General features: G+C 48.4%; 1 protein-coding gene across 1 annotated transcript; it reads left to right on the top strand.

The window, feature by feature from the left end:
- The first annotated feature begins 4,522 nt into the window (after positions 1–4,522).
- Positions 4,523–14,668, top strand: RCVRN (recoverin). Its single transcript, XM_025362166.1, has 3 exons — positions 4,523–5,331; positions 11,385–11,496; positions 14,205–14,668. The coding sequence occupies exons 1-3, from the start codon at positions 4,951–4,953 to the stop codon at positions 14,312–14,314; spliced, it is 603 nt and encodes a 200-aa protein (XP_025217951.1). The 5' UTR covers positions 4,523–4,950; the 3' UTR covers positions 14,315–14,668.
- Positions 14,669–24,340: the final 9,672 nt, after the last annotated feature.

The following is a 24,340-nucleotide window of genomic DNA, read 5'->3' as shown; positions in this document are numbered from 1 at the left end:
TGCCTCAGCCTCCTGAGTAGCTGGGACTACAGGCATGCCCCACCTTGACCGGCTAATTTTTTGTATTTTTTGTAGAGAGGGTTTCACCATGTTGGCCAGGCTGGTCTCGAACTTCTGACCTTAGGTGAGCCGTCCGCCTCGGCCTCCCAAAGTCTTGGGATTATAGGTGTGAGCCACCAAGTCCAGCCCATCCATTTATTCATTCAATAATTACTGAGCATCTGGTATACACCAGACACTGCTCTAGGTCCTGGGAACACATCAGGGAGAGCCCTGCTCTCAGGGAGCTTACATTCTAGCAGATAATAGACCTACTACGTTCTGTGATGTGGGTGTGGACGGTGTTAAGTGTTGTGGAAAAGAAAAACAGGACAGGGTGAGGGTGGGTATGTTGCAGTATTCAATAGGGTCATTTGAGTGGCCTCATTGAGAAGGTGGTATTTGATCAAAGACAAGGAGACCTGGGAGGGACCCTAGAAGGTCACCGGAGGAGAATGTTCCAAGCAGAAGAGATGCTCATGTATCTGAGGCCAGCCTGGCTGGAGTGGAGGGAGTGAGGAGGGAAGAGCAGATGAGGAATGTGGAGGGCTGCCATATTCTTCGAACGACCGTCTCGGTGTTCCCCCCAGGCTCTTGGGATTGGTGATGATTTCACCTCTGATGACTTAGCAGAGAGACAAAGGGCACCCGCCCCTTTTCGTCCCTTCTTGGGGGTACCAAAGGGCACCTGCAAGAAATGGTGGGATGAGGGCCAGTGCTGCCTGTTGCAGGCTTTTGGCTTTGATAGGGAGAAGTGGGCAGCCATCGTGCATGACCTGATTTCATGGCTGTGGGGCTCACTGCAGGGCTGTAAGGGGACAAGAGCAGAAGCAGGAAGAGCTATTAGGAGGCAGAGGTGATGCTGCCTGCATGAGGCAGGTGCAAGGGAGGCAAGAAGAATGGTCTGGTTCTGGCTGTACCTTGAAGGTAGAGTCAAGATAATTTCTTGATAGATTGGAGAGGGTTGTGACTGAAAGAGAAACACTGAGAATGACTCCAAGAACCTCAATCCAAGTCATCAAAAGGATGGATTGTCATTTTCTGCAATGGGGACAGCTGTGGGAGGAGGGTCCTTCCCCATTCTCTGTCTCCCCCACCACCTCCATACCCCCTTTTCCCTCTCAATGCAGACTTCTCTGCAGGTGCTGACTCCAGGCCAGAGGGCAGGAGGGTCATCTTGGCCTTCAGCTCATAAAAGGCAAGGTCGAGCAATGGGGAAAGGGTGGGGTCTGGGTCCCAGCTAACAGCCGAGATAGAGCTCCTGCTTGAGGGGACAGGGCCGGCTTCTGGGAAGCATCTTTCAGTGCAGCGAAGAGAGCGAGATACAAACTGGGATCCTCTGCCTGGAGATGAAGCCTTCTCTAGGGAAGACTTTGGGGTTTGGGAGAGCTTATGGCCCCAGCTCAGACTTAACAAATCGTCTCACAATACATCATGTCCAACAGCTTGTTTGGCTAAGGAGCATAAGCTCTCCCTCTGATAGAAGATGTTTATGCAGGTTTTCAAACAAACCTCCAGGTCATGACCCCTTGCTCTGAGCATCAACACAGCTGCTTGCGATCCCCCGAGGCCCCTCCTGGGCACAGCAACCTGGAGAATGTGGACTGTACCAGGCTGCTTCCGACCTGGGTCCAGCTCCTTCCTCCTTGTGCCTGGAGAGGACAGCAAAGACTGGAGGGCTCTGGCTGCCTTCTGCCTCGCCCAGGGCCTCTTTCATTGCCATGGCAACCCCACATCCTCACCTACTTGTCCTCTAGGCTCAGGCCTCCTGTAATGTAGACAAAGGAAGCCTAAACGAAGAGCCTGGCAGACCTGGACTTTCCTTCCTCCTGGCATTGCCATTTAGCAACCATGTGACCCCAGGCTGGCGACGTGCCTTTGGGAGGCCCCACGTCTCACCTGTAACACTGGCCTCGCCTCATCTGCTGCAGGCTTGATGTGGACAGGGGTGTGATCCAGGAGGCACTTCTAGTCACCTCCTACTAGTGGCTCAGAGCAAGGGGCCGAGGCCTCTGACCTCACTCTCCCTCCATCCCCAGGGCTGCCTCAGGGCTGCAAGAAAGCTCTGGACGAGAATGCGATTCCAAGGTGTGGCTTGGGCTTGCTTGGTTCGTTCGTTTGTTTGAAGGCTGGTGACTGTCCTGTTTCTAACTGCTCTTGAGAATAAATGCACACTACAGGATGGTGAAAGCCTAGATACTCCTATTCAGAAGTAATATTATCACCGGGCGCAGTGGCTCACGCCTGTAATCCCAGCACTTTGGGAGGCCAAGGCGGGCAGATTATGAGGTCAGGAGATCGAGACCAGCCTGACCAACATGGTGAAATCCCATCTCTGCTAAAAATACAAAAATTAGCCGGGCGTGGTGGTGCATGCCTGTAATCCCAGCTACTCAGGAGATTGAGGCAGGAGAATCGCTTGAACCTGGGAGGTGGAGGTTGCAGTGAGCCGAGATCGTGCCACTGCACTCCAGCCTGGGCAGCAGAATGAGGCTCTGTCTCAAAAAACAAAACAAAAAGCAAAAAACCAAAAACCTCACAAAGTGATGGGAAAAAATTAGAAAGTTCACACACACACCCCAACATGCAGGTTTCCTGAGATGTCTCTGAAACTGTCGTGTGCAGAGTGGCTGGAAGAGATGAGTCTGCCCCTCAGTGCCCAAACCTCTCGCTCCTTCCAGAGTGATATCAGGTGGGCCTGGCCGGTGGCTTTCTCCCAGCAGCAGGGACCTACCTTCCGCTGCCACTAGCCTGTTAGTAAGTAGGCTAAAATCCCTACTTTACACTTTGAGATGCAAGGCAGGCGGATCACCTGAGGTCAGGAGTTTGTGAGACCAGCCTGACCAATATGGTGAAACCTCAATTCTACTAAAAATACCAAAAAAAAAAAAAAAAAAAAATTAGCTGGGCCTAGTGGCAGACACCTGTAGTCGCAGATTCTCAGGGGACTGACACAGGAGAATTGCTTGAAACCAAGAGGCGGAGGTTGCAGTGAGCCAAGAGTGCGCAACTGTACTCCAGCCTGGGCAACAGAGAGAGACTGTCTTAAAAAAAAAAAAAAAAAAAACCACTTTACCTGCCTGGAGACTGTGGGGTTTATTCTTCATACTTCGTACCCCAGGGCAAAAAACGACAACTCTGCATCCACGGCGGCAAGGCTGGGGTTCTGAGTGTGTCCCCTCGAGCACTGCGCGCCGCTAAGGAAAGTGCACGCCCACCCTCCCTTCCCTCTGGGTGACAAGAATCCAGGTGTGCAGCGTCCTCACTAGGGTGCTTCCTCATGCTTGATACTCCCCGCTGCGGTGCAGGGACGCGAAGCCCACCTTTGCACAGCTCCCTGTCTCTGATCACTCAGTTATTTACCCATTCACTCAGCAAACACGTTTTCTTGCCTGCTCACTCCAAGTCCGCCGCAGATGGACACCCTGCAGCCTGCCATGGAGCCGCAGATAGATTTTGTTTGGCCCACACCATGTTTTGTGATTTTGTTTTTGTTTCTGTTTTTGTGTTGTTCTTTTGTTTTTTTGAGACGGAGTCTTGCACTGTCGCCCAGGCTGGAGTGCAAGAGTGCGATCTCGGCTCACTGCAACCTCCGCCTCCCGGGTTCAAGCGATTTTCCTGCCTCAGCCGCCCAAGTAGCCAGGATGACAGGCACCCGCCACCACGCCCCACTAATTTTTTGTATTTTTAGTAGAGACAGGGTTTCACCATGTTGGCCAGACTGGTCTCGAACTCCTGACCTAGTGATCCACCCTGCTCGGTCTCCCAAAGTGCTGGGATTGCCGGCGTGAGCCATCGCGCCCAGCCGTGTTTTTTTAAATTTCAAATTAATTGCCAAAGTTGAAAAGTGTGGAAATTGCATCGAAAATTCTGATTTCTGGATTTCTCTTGACTAATTAAAAAAAAAAAAAAAATCTCACGTTCCCATGTGACCACGTTCACGGGCAGCCCCTTCTCGAGGTGACACAGGCCTGGCTGCCCCCTGTTGGTCCCTGCAGGCAGTTCACCTTCTTTCCCTGTGACTGATGGGCAATAACAAAATGAGTGTTTAGCATTAGCCGTGTGCCGGGTTTTAAGTGTGTCACACATACTGACTCACATCAGCCTCACAATGACAGTGTGGTAGATGCTATGATGCCCATTTATTCAAGAAGGGCTTAATGGGGGCCCAAGCCTATCAGGTTCTGGAAATGGAAATGCATCTGGGAACAACACAGACAAAATCCTGTCCTTCCTGGAGCTTTCATTCCGGTGAGGGGACATGGGGCGTGCCAAAGACGGTGGGGGGGGTGCTATTATAAATAGTCAGTATAGGCCTGGCTGAGCAGGTGACATTTAAGCGGAGACGTGACTGCAGTGAAGGGTTAGAAGAGTGTCCCAGGTGGAAAGAGGTGAAGAAACATGCCTGGGGCCACACAGCTAGTTAAGTAGCCAAGCTGGGACTTGAACCCATGCTGGCCCCAGAGCCTGTGCTCCTAACCACTGCATTCTAGGGCTTGATGTGAGTTGCCAGCCCTGCCCTGAGATGCTCAGAGTTAGTGAGGAAGAGAAATAGGGAACGTGGCTGCCGTTAGAGGGCTGGGGCTGGGGGTGCAGGAGGCCCCAGCTCTGAAGGTTCCAACTTCCTGTCCTATTCTAGTCTCCTCCCAGGAGGCCTCGATGAATTGCCTGCCTGCCCTGGGCTCTTTATTTTAATCTCAGTAGGGTTCTGGGAGCACCCACCCACCTCCACAAAGCTCCTGGGCCCCTCCTCCCTTCAAGGATTGCGAAGAACTGGTCGCAAATCCTCCTAAGCCACCAGTATCTCCATCTTCAGCTCACACCAGCCCTGAGCGCCAGCCTGCGGCCAGGGGACCACGCACGTCCCACCCACCCAGCGACTCCGCAGCCGCTGCCCACTCTTCCTCACCCATGGGGAACAGCAAAAGTGGGGCCCTGTCCAAGGAGATCCTGGAGGAGCTGCAGCTGAACACCAAGTTCTCAGAGGAGGAGCTGTCCTCCTGGTACCAGTCCTTCCTGAGGGACTGCCCCAGCGGCCGCATCACCCAGCAGCAGTTCCAGAGCATCTACGCCAAGTTCTTCCCTGACACTGACCCCAAGGCCTACGCCCAGCATGTGTTCCGCAGCTTCGATTCCAACCTCGACGGCACCCTGGACTTCAAGGAGTACGTCATCGCCCTGCATATGACCACCGCGGGCAAGACCAACCAGAAGCTGGAGTGGGCCTTCTCCCTCTACGACGTGGACGGTAATGGGACCATCAGCAAGAATGAAGTGCTGGAGATCGTCATGGTCAGTCTCCCCTCTCCCCTTCTGGCTGGGCGGCGCCGGGGTCACTTGGGGCTGGGGTCCCCTTGCTGCAGAGTGAGTGGAGCTGTGGGTGGAGCAGGGGATTCAGGCCACTGGCTCTGAGAGCCTGGTGCTCCAAGAGGCTGATATTGATAGACGGGTGGGCACTTACCCACAGCTTCGTTGTCTTCCTGAAGCAGAATCTGAATATTTCTTAATACATCCATGTTATGCTTTGCTTCACGATGTTTGGGCCATCTATGGACCATATATACCACTGTGGTCCCATAAGCTTGTAATGGAGCTGAAAAATTCCTATTGCCTAGTGATGTCATAGCACAGTTACTTTATTTTTTAAATGCATTTAGTGTAGTCTAAGTGTATCTATAAAGTCTGCGGTAGTGTACGGTAATGTCCTAGTTCTTCACATTCACTCGCTACTCGCTTACTGACTCACCCAGAGCAACTCCCAATCCTGCAAGCTCCACTCATGGTAAGTGCCCTAGACAGCTCTACCATTTTGTATCTTGGTGTTTTGTTGTTTTTTGAGATGGAGTCTCACTCTGTAGCCCAGAGCTGGAGTGCAATGGTGCAATCTTGGCTCACTGCAACCTCTGCCTCCTGGGTTCAAGCAATTCTCCTGCCTCAGCCTTCCGAGTAGCTGGGATTACAGGAACACACCACCACGCCCGGCTAATTTGTGTATTTTTAGTAGAGACGGGGTTTCACCATGTTGGTCAGGCTGGTCTCGAACTCCTGACCTCAGGCAATCCACCCACCTCAGCCTCCCAAAGTGCTGGGATTTACAGGCATGAGCCACAGTGCCTGGCCCATTTTTTATCTTTATACTGTATTTTTACCACATGTTTAGCTATGTTTAGATGTGCAGATACTTACCATCGTGTGACAACTGCCTGCAGCACTCAGGACAGTCATATGCTGCACAGGTTTGTAGCATAGGAGCAAAAGGCTGGACCATGGAGCCCAGGGATGTAGTAGGCTCTACCATCTGGGTTTGTGCGAGGACTGTCTATGACGTTCCCACATGGAAATTGCCTAAAGATGTGTTTCTCGGAATGTATTCCTGTCTCTGAGCGACACATGACTATATTTACATTTTTTTCTTTCTCTCCATCCTTTGTTTCTTCCTTCCTTTATTAAAATACCCTTTGAAATTTTCGGCAGTACACATTCAACTTGAATCGCTATTCATTCTAAACACACTATGCTTCAAATATAAAGTAGAAAGAGGTCAAAGTTGGGGGCATGAACTCTGAGTTCTAGTTCTCATGTTCTCCTCAGCGTGGGGCGGATCGCCTGTACCACCCTTGAGCCCGCACTTGCCATGCACGGTGTGGCTCCCCGGCTCCTGACAGGTTCCCTGTGAGGCGTACACGCTTCCACATGGTTCCCAACACACCTTCTCCCCCGTCCATGCTGTCCTCGTGTCAGATCCTTTGTTGTGAAAGTAATGGCAAAAACCACAATTACTTTTCCACCAACCTCGTAGGTGTCTTGAAAATGTTTTATCTAATGTATAAGTAACTCATGAAATTTAGAAACCTAGGCAAAAGAGATTAAAAATTGCCTCATCCAAGGAAAACTTTTCTTAGTATATCGGTATATACCTTTTCAGTGTTTTACGTATATAATTTTAAACAATGTTAAAGCTATGACATACTCACATACGATTTTTATCATACATTTTTCAGTTACTCTTTTATCATGAGTGCTTTCCATATCATTACATATTCTTCCAAAACAGTTTTTTGTTGTTGTTGTTCAGACAGTTTCACTCTTGTCGCCCAGGCTGGAGTGCAGTGGCGTGATCTCAGCTCACTGCCACTTCTACCTCCCAGGTTTGAGCAGTTCTCCTGCCTCACCCTCGCAGGTAGCTGGGATTACAGGCACCCGCCACCACGCCCAGCTAATTTTCGTATTTTAGTAGAGACAGGGTTTCGCCATGCTGGCCAGGCTGGTCTCAAACTCCTGACCTCAGGTGATCTGCCCACCTCGGCCTCCCGAAGTGCTGGGATTACAGGTGTGAGCTTCTGTACCCAATCTCTTCCAGAACGCTTTTAATAGCTGCTTGGAATTCTGGCTTATGGAAATGTGGAAATTATTGAACATTCCTATGTTTTTGGACATTAGGTTGTTTCCATTTCTCTCCTATTATACCAGTTCTAATTTCCTTCATTTGATTTTTTTTTTTTTTTTTTTACTTATTCTTTTTCAATCCCCCTGCCCCTGCCACTTGCTTTATTATTCTAATTCCATTCCTGTTAGTAGAGACTGTTGTTCAGATGTTATGCATTTGTAATCATGCCTTCATTTGCATGATTACAAATGCACAAAAATTTTCCACCCTTATTAGCAGAAACCATAAATAAAACAGCAAAGCGTGCAGCTTGTGGTCCATGGGCTTATCCTCAGTGCTCAGCTCAGGCCTCCCGTTCCGGCAGGCGTGTGTCTCCCTCATTGTTATCTTGGCACAGCCTGCAGAGAAAGCTCCCTCGAATTGGCTGTGGGGTCTCTGGCCTGGGACAGGGACTGAGTCTTCAGAGCCACATAAACAATGTGGGACCCAGCAGAAGCCTACAAATGGATACTCCTTGAAGAAAAGTAGGAGGAAAGGGAGGAGGGGGAAATGAGGGAGGGAGAGAGAGAAGGTGGAAGTCAGGAAGGAAGGAGGGGGACGCAAGGGGAAGGAAAGAAGGAAGGAAAGGAGGAGAGAAAGGAAGAAAGAAGAAAGGAAAGGGAGGAAGGGAGAGGCCATCAATGGCTGGGGCTGTACAAGGTGGCAGAAGGCTCTACTGTTCACCAGATTACAAGTTCATGGGCAGAGCACTGACTGGGGGAGTCACAAGTGAAGCGTTCTAGTCCCAGCTCTGACTCCAACTAGCGGTGTTGCTGTGGGAAAACCATTTTACCTTCCTGGGCCCAGGGTGAGGATTTGATTATTTTTGCAGCCTTTCCCGAGGCCCTGAAGGTCTGTCCCTCTGTGTTGGAAGTGGGGTGGGCAGGCAGTCACTCCCAGCTTCTGGCTGGCACACCTGTACATGGTACCCAAGGCCCTGCACAGATGGATAGGAGTGTAGGAACCACCTACACTTGCGTCCAGCTCAGAGCTCTGAGTGCTGCCAGTGAGGCCGCTGCCCTGGGCTGCTGGCTTTGGTCTCCTTGCTCCTTTTTCCAGCACTAGGAGGCTGAAGGGGAACTTCTCAAAGCTATCGACCTTCCCTCCAGGATAATTTCACAGCCATTATTGCCCCTGCCTGCCCTGCTCACAAGTGTCTCCAGGGAGGCAGAAGGCTCTGGCCAGAGCCAGTAACCTCCCAACTGCCACCCAACATACCTGCCTGCCCTCAGCATCCAAGGACCTACAACCTTGGGTGTCCCTTCAGGACCCAGCTGGCGCTGGTGTTCCTGAGCCAGTGGAATCCTAGAAAGTTGGAGCTGGAAGGGTGCATGGAGCCCCCTTGTCCCTTTCCCTGATCTCACAGGTCTGGGGGCACTTCATGCTTTCCCTACATTGCATAACCAACTGCTTTATTAGAGGGGAGGGAGGTGAGAAGGATGGGATCCTTGAGCCCAAAGCTAAGCCTTTCACTGAATCCGTCCTTGAGCAGAAGGTTAAATGAGGGTCTTGCTGTACCATGGGAAGACCTCTGAAAAGTTCTTGTTGATGCCTCTCCCTCCCCCCCACAGCCTTGCCCAACGCTCTCCAAGACCTTCCAGTGATAAGGAGGTGAGTGGGCTATAGCGTAACACAAGGATACCAATTCTAGAATCAAAATGCCTGGATTCAAATCTCCACTCTTCTCCTTCTAGCTGGGTGACTTCCAGCAAGTTAGTTGTCTCAGTTTTTTCATCCATAAAATGGGGCCAATCATACCTTCTTCATACGGTTATTGTGAAGACTAGGTGTAAAAAATGTTTAGAAAAGTGACACCTAGGCCAGGCAGTAATCCCAGCACTTTGTGGGGCCAAGGTGAAAGGATTGCTTGAGCTCAGGAGTTTGAGACCAGTCTGGGCAACATAGTGAGACCCTGTCTCTACAAAAAATTCAAAGGAACTTGCTGAGCATGGTGGTGCGCACCATAGTCCCAGCTACTCAGGAGGCCGAAGTGGGAGGATTGCTTGAGCCCAGCATGTCGAGGCTGCAGTGAGCCATGATTGCACCACTGCACTCTAGCCTGGGTGACAGAGCAAGACCCCGTCTGGAAAAAGAAAAAAAGAAAAAAAAAAGAAGAAAAGAGAGTGACACCTATTAAGTACTCAACAAATGTTAGCCGTTATTGCCATAAGTCAGTCTTACTGAGCAACTGAGGTACAGTATGAATCCAGAGGAAGAGGTTTACTCTTCTAAAACCTCTAGGCAGTAGGGTCTGAGGTAGTGATTCCCAAACTCCAACCTCAGGACTGCCGTCATATTTGCATCAGGAAGCTTTTTCTTTCTTATTTTCATTTTTTAAAATAAGTGAAGTTAATATGTTTACATAGTTAGAAAATCACAGTACAGAAAGGTACAAAATAAGAAGCGAAAGGCTTCTTTGTCTCTTCCCTGAATTCCCTGTCCCTTATGAGGGCCTCAAAAATACAGATGCCCAGGTCCTACGCCCAGGAATTTTGATTCAGTAGATCAGGTGGGGGCCTGTACATCTGTATTATAACTGCTATCTGCTCCCACGGGCTGGTCGGGCACTGAGAGGGACATTGTGATGGAGGTGACCCAAAGTCCCTGATGTGTCTTCCATAATATTTGTACCATTTTACATTCCCAGCAACAGTGGACCAGGGTTCCCTTGTCACCACACCCTTGCCAACGCCTGTTATTTCTTGTCTTTTTTTATTACAGCCATTCTAACAGGCGTGAGGTGATATCTCATTGTGGTATTGATTTATGTCTCCCTGGTGATCAGTGATGGGTTTCTTGATACTTGCTGGCCACTTGTATGTCTTCTTTGGAGAAATGTCTGTTTGGGTCCTTTGCCCATTTTCTTTCTTTCTTTTTTTTTTTTTTTTAGATAGAGTTTTGCTCTTGTCACCCAGGCTGGAGTGCAATGGCGTGATCTTGGCTCACTGCAACCTCCGCCTCCCAGGTTCAAGCAATTCTCCTGCCTCAGCCTCCCGAGTAGCTGGGACTACAGGCATGCACCACCACACCCAGCTAATTTTGTGTCTTTAATAAAGATGGGGTTTCACCATGTTGGCCAGGCTGGTCTTGAACTCCTTACCTCAGGTGATCCACCCGCCTCAGCCTCCCAAAGTACTGGGATTTACAGGCGTGAGCCACCGTGCCCAGCCTCCTTTGCCCATTTTTCAATTGTGTTATTTGTTCTTTTGCTATTGAGTTGTAGGAGTTCCTTATATATTATATACAATGTGTATATTATATATAGAGAGAGACAGGGTCTTGCTCTGTCACCTAGGCTAGAGTTCAAAGGTGCAAAAACGGCTCACTGCAGCCTAGAACTCCTGGGCTCAAGCAATCCTCATCCGCCCGTGTAGCTGGGACTGTAGGCATGCCCACCACCTCTGCTAATTAATTTTCTCTTATAGAGATGGAGTCTCACTTTGTTGCCCAGGCTGGTCTCAAATTCCTGCCCTCAAGTGATCCTCCTGCCTCGTCCTTCCAAAGCGCTGGGATGACAGACATGAGCCACCGCACCTGGCCCCTTATGTATTTTTGATATTAACCCCTTATAAGATACCTGGTTTGCAAATGTTTTCCCCCATTCCATAAGTTACCTTTTGATTTTGTTCATTGTTTCCTCTGACGTGGAGAAGCTCTTTAGTGTGATGTCCTCCCGCTTGTTCATTTTGGTTTATGTTGCCTGCGCTTTTGGTGTCATATCCAAAAAATTATCATCAAGACCAGCATCAAGAAGCTTTTCCCCTATTTTCCTCCAGCAGTTTGACCGTCTGAGGTCTCATGTTTAAGTCTTTAATCCATTTTGAGTAGATTTTTGTGTACAGTGTAAGATGTGGATTTTCCGGGGTTGCCAACCCCTTAAAGTTCCTCCTAACGAGTTCTTTCTTTCTGTTTGGTACAGGCTATTTTCAAAATGATCACTCCCGAGGACGTGAAGCTCCTTCCAGAGGATGAGAACACGCCGGAGAAGCGAGCTGAGAAGATCTGGAAGTACTTCGGAAAGAGGGATGATGGTGAATTCCTTTTCCTTCATTGCCTTTGATTTTTCAACCATGGGCTATTCGCTGGGAACCCCAGCAAGATTTATTCTTCTGAGTCACAGCGTCCAGGCAGGACGGGGACACCTCATTCCACTGTATATTTTTAGAGCTGTCTGAAGGGTTCGACAGGGGAATGGCCTTAAGGGTGAGCGGGAGCCAAAACTGTTTTCTGTACAATTAGAACAAGAGCAAACGTCAGCTCACCTTACCTTTGAATTAATTTCAAGTCCCAAGTCAGTGGGATCTAAATTGCTATGGTTTTACTTCGGGAAGTTGGTTTGGGTCCTCTGAGAAACACCCCCAAGATAGGATTAGATTTAAATGAGATTGCAAGAGATTTGTGGGAGGAAAGGGTGATGAAGGAAAACAGGCAGGGATCGAGAGAAGGCTGGGAAAGCCATCAGACTGCCAAGAAGATCTGACCCCTGGCAGGGATAGAGGGGAAGGAAGGAGGGTTAGGAAAGAAAGGAAGGTTAGGTAAGTAATGTCCGAGACAGTGCATTCTGAGGAAGTATTGACAGAGTCGATGGGGTGTCCTCGGTGCCCGTCAGTCTTGGTGCTCCTGCCCTGTCAGTCAGTGGCAGGAAGCAGTCCTCAGGAAGCATGATCCTGCATTGTAGGCAGTGATGGACTCCAGCCCTCGGCTGCTGGGGCTGTGTGTCTGTAATGCTCATGGCCAACACAAGGAGGATGCGGTAAAGGAGCTGGTATTAGGCTGGGGCTGCAAACTCATGTGGCTGGAGGGGCAGGAATGATGAAAACAAGTCATGTGGACAGTAATCTATAAGCAGTGCGGATTGGCAAACAGCACAGGGTGCACCTCGGGTCTGATGGCGTCCAGCATATTCCATGTGGGAATATGGAACCCATGGTTGAGACATCATCTGATTTTTTTTTTTTAAGAGAAGCCAGCCATGGAGATTTTAAAAATGCAGTGTGTCTCAATTGATAAAACACAGCGTGGCCCAAACACATCCAAGGGTCCTGTGTTAACCCCTTTGGTGACCTCTGGAGGCAGTCTCCTACCAGGGTCAGGAATAAAAACCTGAGCAGGATGCTAAATAAGGGCAGAGATAAATGATCCTGCCCCTCTTAATCTGCCAACAAATGATGAAATAAGAGAAGCACGAAGGTCATTGGGGTAGGAGGGGACGTAGGACACAGAATTTAAGGAGGCGCTTATTCTCAGGGATCAACAGTGCACTCACAGGACCTGAAAGTGAGTGCCTCCTTAAATTCAGGCCTTGGTACTTTATCCACCTCTCCTTTGAGCACTTTCTCCTCCTTGCACAGACATTGGCTGCCAAGATGCCTTCTTTCGGCACTTCGCCCACTGGCTCCTTGATTGGCTTCCTGACCTCCCTCTGGGTCTGTTCATGTGTCGAGCCCTGTGTTCTGCTCCTGGGGTGTTCGCTGGAAACCGCCCCACTGAACACCCCAGGAGGGCATGATGTCAGAGGCTGACGTGTTACTCCTGTTCATGACATGCTCTACGTGTTTCCACATGGCCCAACGGGAGACAATGCTTCACAGCAGAGTCAGGCTTTGATAGTGGGAGTTTCAAGCTCTCTGTGGGGTGGCTGGGATGTGAAAACCCAAGACTTGTACAGGAAGCCATCCTGGATCCTAACCCAGAAGGGATTAAGGGTATCCAAAAACGCCCAGAGCATAAGTCAGAAATCACATGCAGTTCAGCGAAGCTTTGTTGAGCAAGGACACTGTGCTAGGCACTATGAACATACAACAGAAAGGAGCATCTGTCTCACGCAAGAGGTATTTCTGTGTGTGACTGCCTTCCCCGCCAGACCAACAGTTTCCCAGGGAGGGACTTCATCTCACGCTCTTCTATTGTACACCCCACCTCCGCTCCCTGCAGGGACCTTGGCTCCAAGCACAGTAGCATCTAGGCTCAGGACCATGCATTTAACTGGATGGATCTGAATACAGTAAACCACCTGATAAAAACACCAGAAAACCGGGTGTGGCTGCAACAAGGCTATCTCAGTCCTGATCCCAAATAAGGAGGCAGATGAGACTGGGGGATGCAGGGATGGATGCATAAGAAGGGGTCATGGCGGAGTTGTCAGTCAGGAATCACGGAGCTGCCTGTGTGCTACAGGTGCCAAAGAGACCTCTCTGCAAGCCACACTCCCCCTGGCATGATGTCATTGGGCCCCTCACCTCTCACTCCTATGTCTGTGGGGACGTTGTTCCCTGCTTCTCAGCTGAGACTCTGGGCCTGACACCCAGATTGTTTTGCTATGCTCAGACCCCCAGAAGCTCCTCCTGAACTTGATCTTAGAAACTTGAGCTAATACAGAAAATAGAATAACAATTAATAGTTATTCATTATTGAAGTATTTAATAGCCAGCAAGGCAGGGGCACCGGCCGATCGGAAGAGGCACATAGCACAAGATTGGCATCTCGGGGCCCCCCTCCAGTGCCAGTCATTCACCTCCTTTTGCTGGTCCCCAGGGAGCTCCAAGGGTCATGGGAAACGAGGTGGGTATCTGGATTAGGGTGGGAGAATATTGAATACTCAGGGCCACTGAATATTCAATATTTTCATAATACATACAGTCACAATGGGGATACTGGCTGGATGTCAGCCTCATCGCAGCTTGCTTGGCTATCAATCCTGGCTGTTTTATGTATGTATATATTTTTTCCCAATGCACAGATAAACTTACGGAGAAAGAATTCATCGAGGGGACCCTGGCCAATAAGGAAATTCTGCGACTGATCCAGTTTGAGCCTCAAAAAGTGAAGGAAAAGATAAAGAATGCCTGATGCCAACTGTTCAGTTGTCCTCCCTCCACCCACCACTCACACGACACCCGTGAGCGCGTGTGCACGCACACACATGCACACACCCACCCCAGGGCCAAGAGAAAGGCCTGCACACAAGCCCACAGCGCAGCTCCCTGCCAAACTGAAGCATCTGTAGTGACCCACTGGTTCCTTCTTCCTGGGTCTTCAGCGTCCCTCCCATCATCCCCGGTCCCACCCCTCCCTCTGCCCACCAGCCCATGGGCCTGTGCTAATCCCAGGATTAGGCCATAGGAGTCCTAAGTGTCACCCTGCTGTAAGCTCCTTTGTGGAGTGCTGGGTAAGCAGTTTCCAATAAATGTAAGCTGAGCTGGGCACATGGCTGCTGGTCATCCGTCACCTGGAAAGGAAATGATTTCTGTCGGCCATACCTCAAAGACAAGGTTGTGTTGCGATGGCAGCCCTAGGCTGGGCTGCTCTGGTGCCGAATCAGCCTGACGCAGTCCTGCTCTCGTGGAGCTCACGGTCCAGAGGGGACAATGGAGCTGGAAGGAGGCCGTGACCAGTGGCCCAGGTTACCATGGAAATGTGCAGAGCAGCAGGGGAGGACACAGTGGAAGGGGCTGACTGGTCAGGGGGGATCAGGGACCACATCCCTGACGAAGGGAGATTTACATTCAGACCCACTGCACACAAGGTGGGGGACGGGGTCGGGGTGGGGAAGTCTCAAACAGAAGGCGACCGACACAGAGCCGCTGAGGCACGAACGACCATCTCAAGTTCCAGGAGAAGGTCAGGGTGGCTGGAGGGTAGGAGGAGGAGGGAGAGCAAAGTGTGAGCTGAGCCTAAAAGGTAGGTGGGGACTGGACCATGCAAAGCCCTCCCTGCAGCCCGTGGTAAGCACTTGGGGGCTCACCATGGGGGCGGCAGTGCCACTGTGGAGTTGGAAGTAGGAGGGTTTTATGTTTGTAAGAGAAGTCCCCAGCAGGCTAAAATAAGTCAGAGGGGAGCGATTGGGGGCTCCTTAGGGGCAGGGAGCCTGATGAATAAGCTTTTGCAGCCACCCAGATGGCCTGGGCCAGGGGAAAGGCAATGGGATGGAGAAGACCAGAGCCAATAAAGATACATTTAGGAGGTAGCATCCACCTGGCTGGCTGAGCGGTGGGGAGGAGGGAGGGCAGTAATGGCAGCCAGGTCTGTAGCTGGGGCAGTGGGTGAATAGCAATGCCATCTATGGAGATGAGAAATTCAGGGAGCCTTTGAGGTTTCAGGGAACAATGACGAGTTCAGCTTCAATATATTAAGAGGTGAAGGCAGAGCCGCAGATGGTCCTAAAGCCCCTTGTTTTAAAGACAGGGAAAAGGAGTCCCAGTGACAGGAAGGAGCTTGCCCAGGGGCGGCCAGCTGAGGTTCTGAGGTCAGGTCAGGGCTACCCACCAGCTCCCCACTGCCTCCTCAAAGCTCCAGGGCCTGGGATACCCAGGAACTCCATCAGTGGGTTCTCCAAGATCCCTGGGTTTGTTGCTTTGAAGGTCCATTTATCCTCCAGCCTCAAGTTCCAAGATGAGGTCAGAAAAATGCATGGATGCCCTGGATTCTTGACTGACCTGTCTGCAACCTCTCGAGGCTGGGGAGTCTCCAGTTGCTAGTGTTGTGGTGATGCCTCCAGACCCCACTTTAGCCACAGAGATGACACAATCACCACTGCCAGAGAGCACTCCTCTGTGTGGAGAGCAAACATGAGAATAAACACTTATGAGCCGTGCACCATGCTAGACTCTGCCGTCATTATTTCATTGATGGAGATGTTGTTGTCTCCATAGTACGGATGACGATACTGAGGCCAGGAAGTGTGAGTAGGAGTTGGTACTTGAACTGCAGTCCTTTTGATTACACCAGGTTTCTCTAATAGTTTTGACCTGGACACAGCAGGATAGAGAACTCTAGGATAGCACAGTGTCAGAGCTGGAAAGGGGAGGGAGGCTACAAGGCACGAGCCCAGAGGTTCCGGGAGGAGAAGGATTATTATTAGAATCATCTGCCCAAGACACTTCTCCCATGTAGACATAGTGGGCTATATATAGGAGCTTGTTCAGTGGGAGATAAAGGACCCTGTGGGTCCAGTCCAGAGTGTTCCAGGAATATAACCAAAGGGCTCAATGTCTTACTCCAATACTCTTTCCGCCACACTCCATGAATGAATCTGGTTGCTTGGAGGATGAGGCTGGGGCTTCTCACTTCTCTCTGAGGTCAGGCTATCATTGTCACTTGAGTCTAAAAGGACAGACACTACATAGTCAGGTCCTTGCTGGTTTATGGTTCAATGAGAGACACAAAGGGGGCCCTGGAGCTTCCGGTGGCCAGTGGAGAACCAAAGAGTGAAAACCTAATTAGCAGCTCTGTTTTTTAGCTTAGGGCAGAAGGACCACTTGGGCTGGGATTCTGTACAGCTCTATGACACTCTGTGGGAAATAAAGCATGAAGTTCAACTTGGCTGAAGGGAAGAGGAGGTGGAGATAGTGATGAGCTATGTCATCAAGACTCTTCCAGATGCAAAAGGTAGATGACCTGGCACAAATTGTTGTGGCACAAATAGAAATTGATGGGCTCTCATAACTGAAATTCTAGGAGTAGGGCTAGCTTCCAGTCTGGCTTAATCCAGGGGCTCCCAAGATGTCTCAGGGTTCATTTCTCCCTCTCCTGGTTCTGCTTTCTGCTGTCACCACCATTCTCAGATTCTTCTCATGCTGGCAGGATGGTCACCGGCAGATCCAGGTTGCCTTCTTCATGGTTCCAATTTCAGCAGAAAAGAGAAAATGCTTTTTCTTAAGAGTCCCAGCCAAAGTGTTAGGATTGCTTCTCACTGTTTCTGGTTAGTTATATGCCCAGCCTGGCTCAACATCTGATGCCAGAAGGATGTGCTGCTCTGCCCGGCCAGCAGATTTTTATGCCCGTCCTTGAACTGAGGGTAGAGTCAGGACAACTCAAGTTCCATGGACTGAGAGTAGGAGATGAGTGGTTTTTCCAAAAGGAAAATTGGGGTACTATAAGGAGGGCGGATTCTAAAAATAGATGTCTACTATAGAGACCTTCAGGAAGTCATTTCCCATCTCTAGATCCCTGACTCCTCAAGTACATGTAAATTCAAGGGCAGAAATGGGTCTCATTAGGAACAATAATCCAAACTGCCCCAGTTTCTGTTGCCACCTGCCCACATAAGATCCCAGCCCCTTATGCAGTGCCTCTACGGCATTTTTAGCATCTCCAGGAGGTGTCCCGCACAGATTCACCAATAGGTCCCTTAGTGCCAGGTGCCATTGCTGCCCCCAAGTACCACGTTCCTAATCATGGGTGAGGCCACAGTGCTCCTAATGTGCCCAAGCTGTGTGCTGATCTGCTAAGGAACCTTCTAGGTTAGCGTCCATCAGAACAGCCCCATGGGAAGTAGCATGTGTCATGGAAACAGCTTTTGTCATTGCGTCCTGGAAACAGCTCTTCTAGCTTTTGTCTGGAGCTTCTCTTCTCTCACCAGGCTCAGATTCTGACCATGGAGCCAGGTGGGATCAGCCAGCATGCTGTGTCCACCTCTATCCCCATTTCTGTCCCTTAATGGTCATATAAACTCATCAGACAAGCCCAGATATGTCTGTGTCTCAGGCTGTCAGGCTCCAGCTGGGATGACCACCCCTTAAAATAACCATGAAACTGGGCCAACCACACCTACATTGCCTATCACTTAAGAGTTGTGAGAGTCAGTTGAGTCTGTGCTTGTGGAAGAATTTCTGAGCTCTAAATGCTACATGGGAGAAAGGCTCAGTTTATTTGGACTTCAGCAAGGTATTGTCACTTTCCAAAGAAGGGTTCACCTCCCTCCCCTCTGCCTCAGCCAATATTCTCAACCTTGGTCCCGTATTAAAGTCACGCAGGTGGCGTTGACGCCAAAGCACAGGCAGCGAAAGAAAAAAAAAATAGAAACATTAGACTTCATCAAAATTTAAAACTTCTCTACATAAAAGAGCACTATCAAGAGAGCGAAAAGACAATCTGCAGAATGAGAGAAAATATTTGCAAATAATATATCTGATAAGGTATCAATATCCAGAATGCATAAAGAATTCCTACAACTTAACAACAAAAACCAAACAATCCAATTGAAAAATGGGCTAAGAATTGAATAGACATTTTTCTAAACAAGACTTACAAAGGACTAACCAGCAAGCACATAAAAAGATGCTCAACATCATTAGTCTTTCCGGAAACTCAAATCAAAACCACAATGAGATACCATTTCACCGCCATTCGGAATGGTTTTCATAAAAAACAATGGAAAATAAATGTCGGCAAGGCCATGGAGCGTTTGGAACCCTCATGCATTGCTGGTGGGAATATAAAATGGCACAGCTGTTGGGGAAAATATAGAATCACCATATGATTCAGCAGTTCCACTTGTAGGTATACTCACATTTTAAAAGCAGAAACTAGATGTTTAAACATCCCTACCAACAGCAGCATTATTCACAACAGCCAAAACATGGAAACAATCCAAGTGTCCATCAACGGATGAACAGATAAACAAAATGTAGTATGCATGGAATATTATTCAGCATTAGAAAAAAAACGAGATTCTGACACACACTACAAGGTGGATGATCCTTGAGGGCATTATGGTGAGTGAAATAAGCCGATCACAAAAGGATACATACTATACAGTTCCACTTACATCTGATGTATCTAGAATAAGCAAATTCACGGAGACAGAACGTAGAAGTTGCCAGGGGCTTGGGGAGGGACGAATGGGAGGCTATTTTTTAATGGCTATAGAGTTTCAGTTCAGGAAGATGAAAGAGTCCTGGAGATGGATGGTGGTGACGGCTGCACAACAGTAAGAATGTACTTCATGCCACTGAACTGTACACTTAATAATGGCTGGCTGGGCGTGCTAGCTCATGCCTGTAATCCCAGCACTTTGGGAGGCCGAGGCGGGTGGATCACCTGAGGTCAGGAGTTCAAGACCAGACTGACCAATATGGTGAAACCCCGTCTCTACTAAAAATACAAAAATTAGCCGGGAATGGTGGTGTGCGCCTGTAGTGCCAGCTACTCGGGAGGCTGAAACAGAAGAATTGCCTGAACCTGGGAGGTGCAGGTTGCAATGAGCCCGAGATCATGCCACTGCACGCCAGCCTGGCAACAGAGCAAGACTCCGTCTCAAAAAACAAAAAGAAAAAAAAATGGCGACAATGGTTACTTTTATGTTACATATATTTTGCCACAATTTTAAAAAGATCACTCAGGAACTTATAAAAATCCCAATGCCCAGGGCTATTAAGACCATTTCAATCAGAATCTCTGGGGTCAGACCCTGTCATTGGCCTTTTTAAAAAGCTTCCCAGGGGACTGGGCGCGGTGGCTTATGCTTGTAATCCCAGCACTTTGGGAGGCCGATGCAGGTGATCACCTGAGGTCAGGAGTTCAAGACCAACCTGGCCAACATGGTGAAACCCCATCTCTACTAAAAATAAAATAAAAAAAAATTAGCCAGGCATGGTGGCTCATGCTTGTAGTCCCAGCTACTCTGGAGGCTGAGGCATGAGAATTGCTTGAACCCAGGAGGCAGGGGTTGCAGTGAGCGGAGATCAAGCCACTGCACTCCAGCCTCGGAAACAGAGTGAGACTCGGTCTCAAATAAATAAATAAAAATAAATAAAAAGCTTCCCAAGGAACTGTAATGCCAGGATTGAGAACCACTAGACTAGGTCTTCAAAGCAACACGCACGCTGAGGGACCAAGGGAGTGGTCTATAAAAGGAGAGACACTCTCCTTCCACTCTGACCTCTGCTTCTGGTCCCGGCGCCTCTGTCCACTCTTCTGGTCCCTAAGACCAAATTTAAGATACTGGAGCACTCAGGTCCCCGGCTAAACACCACAGCCCTTCTCCTCACTTCTGGCCAGGAATAGTGCATCACATTCTTCACAGGTGGGAGAGATCGTCAGCTCCAGTGAAAAACAAATGTAAAAGAATCAACAAAATGCAAATCAAATTAAATACACTTGTTTTAATCATTAGCAGAACAAGAGCAAGCAATTACGTGTTGATCACCCCATTTGTAGACTGAGGGGTGGAGGGAGTATTTATAAATGCTTTGAGAAAAAGTTTCTCCTCTTAGTGGTAAGGTCCTGGATCACTTACTCCCAGCAGCATCTGAGGCTCCCAAGAGCCATTTCTGTGCCGTCTCATTCCAGGAATGTGTGTGGAGCACCTGCTCTGAACCGGCACTGTGCTGGGTACTTGCTGGGAATACGAGATGACCCCAGCTTTCTAGGAGCTAATTGGCTGATAAGCCAAGACAGGGACATTTGCAGACAGGAGAGAAGTAGACATCGATTTTCATGAATGAGCTATGGATAATCTGGACACCAAAAAATAAACCTTTGCTTCATTACTTGCCTGATGCCTTTGCCTCCATCCCCATCCTAAAATCGGGGCTGGACTATGAGTGACACAAATGGGGCTCCCACTTCAAGTGCAAAATTTAAGGGGGTTCCAAAAGTCCCCATAGTCAATATAAATAATATTTTAATGCAATTGTTTAAAAATAAAAATTCACATTAGGCTGGGCGTGGTAGCTCACACCTGTAATCCCAGCACTTTGGGAGGCCGAGGCGGGCAGATCACGAGGTCAGGAGATGGAGACCATCCTGGCTAACACGGTGAAACCCCATGTCTACTAAAAATACAAAAAATTAGCCGGGCGTGGTGGCGGGAGCCTGTAGTCCCAGCTACTCGGGAGGCTGAGGCAGGAGAATGGCATGAACCCGGGAGGTGGAGCTGGCAGTGAGTTGAGATTGCGCCACTGCACTCCAGCCTGGGTGACAGAGCGAGACTCCGTCTCAAAAAAAAAAAAAAAAAACTGGCCCTGATAGACATTTGAAAGTCAGGACCAGAGCCTGCACTTGCAGGAGCTGGGCCTCTCCTGCCTCATCCTTTTCCTGCCCCTGGTTCCAATCAAATTTCGTTTCTATAAATGGCTCATGGGTTGTAGTTTGTTAATTTTTTTTAGAATATTGCATTAAAATATGATTTATTTTTATCATTTACTTTGAGTTTTGTAGAGATGAGTGCCTTGATTATTTCACCCTAGTCCCAGCCCTGTGGCAAAGTATCCTTGAAAACAGAGTTGCCAGTGAAAGACAAGACGCCTGATTAAATTCCAATCTCATAAAATATGCCCATGGGGTATTCAGTTAGGAAAAGAAGAAGTCAAATTGTCCCTGTTTGCAGATGACATGATTGTATATTTAGAAAACCCCATTGTCTCAGCCCAAAATCTCCTTAAGCTGGTAAGAAACTTCAGCAGTCTCAGGATACAAAAATTAATGTGCAAAAATCACAAGCATTCTTATACACCAGTAACAGACAAACACAGAGCCAAATCATGAATGAACTTCCATTCACTATTGCTTCAAAGAGAATAAAATACCTAGGAATCCAACTTACAAGGGATGTAAAGGACCTCTTCAAGGAGAACTACAAACCACTGCTCAGTGAAATAAAAGAGGACACAAACAAAATGGAAGAACATACCATGCTCATGGATAGGAAGAATCAATATCATGAAAATGGCCATACTGCCCAAGGTAATTTATAGATTCAATGCCATCCCCATCAAGCTACCAATGAGTTTCTTCACAGAATTGGAAAAAACTGCTTTAAAGTTCATATGGAACCAAAAAAGAGCCTGCATTGCCAAGACAATCCTAAGTCAAAAGAACAAAGCTGGAGGCATCACGCTACCTGACTTCAAACTATACTACAAGGCTACAGTAACCAAAACAGCATGGTACTGGTACCAAAACAGAGATATAGACCAATGGAACAGAACAGAGTCCTCAGAAATAATACCACACATCTACAGCCATCTGATCTTTGACAAACCTGAGAGAAACAAGAAATGGGGAAAGGATTCCCTATTTAACAAATGGTGCTGGGAAAACTGGCTAGCCATAAGTAGAAAGCTGAAACTGGATCCTTTCCTTACTCCTTATACGAAAATTAATTCAAGATGGATTAGAGACTTAAATGTTAGACCTAATACCATAAAAACCCTAGAAGAAAACCTAGGTAATACCATTCAGGACATAGGCATGGGCAAGGACTTCATGTCTAAAACACCAAAAGCAACGGCAACAAAAGCCAAAATTGACAAAAGGGATCTAATTAAACTAAAGAGCTTCTGCACAGCAAAAGAAACGACCATCTGAGTGAACAGGCAACCTAGAGAATGGGAGAAAATTTTTGCAATCTACTCATATGACAAAGGGCTAATATCCAGAACCTACAAAGAACTCAAACAAATTTACGAGAAAAAAACAACCCCATCAAAAAGTGGGCAAAGGATATGAACAGACAGTTCTCAAAAGAAGACATTCATACAGCCAACAGACACATGAAAAAATGCTCATCATCACTGGCCATCAGAGAAATGCAAATCAAAACCACAATGAGATACCATCTCACACCAGTTAGAATGGCAATCATTAAAAAGTCAGGAAACAACAGGTGCTGGAGAGGATGTGGAGAAATAGGAACACTTTTACACTGTTGGTGGGATTGTAAACTAGTTCAACCGTTATGGAAAACAGTATGGCGATTCCTCAAGGATCTAGAACTAGAAGTACCATATGACCCAGCCATCCCATTACTGGGTATATACCCAAAGGATTATAAATCATGCTGCTATTAAGACACATGCACATGTATGTTTATTGCAGCACTATTCACAATAGCAAAGACTTGGAATCAACCCAAATGTCCATCAGTGACAGACTGGATTAAGAAAATATGGCACATATACACCATGGAATACTATGCAGCCATAAAAACGATGAGTTTGTGTCCTTTGTAGGGACATGGGCGCAGCTGGAAACCATCATTCTCAGCAAACTATCGCAAGAACAGAAAACCAAACACCGCATGTTCTCACTCATAGGTGGGAACTGAACAATGAGATCACTTGGACTCGGGAAGGGGAACATCACACACCGGGGCCTATCATGGGGAGGGGGGAGGGGGGAGGGATTGCATTGGGAGTTATACCTGATGTAAATGACGAGTTGATGGGTGCGGCACGCCAACATGGCACAAGTATACATATGTAACAAACCTGCATGTTATGCACATGTACCCTAGAACTTAAAGTATAATAATAAAAAAATTTTTTTTAAATGCCCATGGGATATACTTATACAAGAAGACGATTTGTCTGAAATTCAAATTTAATTGAGTATCACGTTTTTGTTCGCTAAATATGGCAGCCCTGCTTGAGGAGTATCATACTGACTCCCCCAAAGATAAGGTGGTATTTAGTCCCATAGCAACATACCCCGCCCACGTACACATGCATTTTACATACCATGAAAGCGACACTCCTGTGCGTTAACACACTGTTTCCAAAGGATGTCCCTCCCTTGATCTTCCTACAGCCTCTTGCCTTATACTTTCAGTCACTGAGCCTGACCCCAACTGCCTGGGCCCTCCTCAGCCTCCATGGGTCACAGTAGGCAGGAAAGGTCCCACAGGCTGGTGGATGTGAAGTCCTAGATCTCTCAGTGCCGCCCTGGGCATGTCCAGATCCAGCCAGAGTCCTATTGCTTTACCTGGACCCTCCTGCTTTCAGCATTTATTCCCACTGGGCAAACAGAATTCTAATCAGCAGGGACTCTGGCCATGGAGAGTTACAGGTCAATCTCCTGGGACAACAGGTGTGACCATCAATGCATCAATGGCAAACCAAAAATGGTGGGGGCGTTCCTTGCCCCAGGAGGATGGTAGTGTAAATCAGGCTGGTAGAAGCCAACCTCAGAAAGGTAGATAGAGCCAGAAAGGAGAGGAATGGACCAAAGACGACATTCAGAGGGTCCCCAGGCAAGAGAGAGGCAAAACTCAATAGGAGAGGAAGAGCAGAGAGGATCGGCACTCCCGCGGGTGACATGGGGTTACACACTGTCCAGGGAGGGCAGGCACACCCCAGCTGAGCTGGGAGAGCA

The sequence above is a fragment of the Theropithecus gelada genome, chromosome 16, assembly GCF_003255815.1.
Source record: "Theropithecus gelada isolate Dixy chromosome 16, Tgel_1.0, whole genome shotgun sequence".
In the NCBI taxonomy this organism is placed as follows: domain Eukaryota; kingdom Metazoa; phylum Chordata; class Mammalia; order Primates; family Cercopithecidae; genus Theropithecus; species Theropithecus gelada.
Note: the sequence above shows the minus strand (reverse complement) of the source record. Positions and strands in the feature narration are given on the sequence as shown.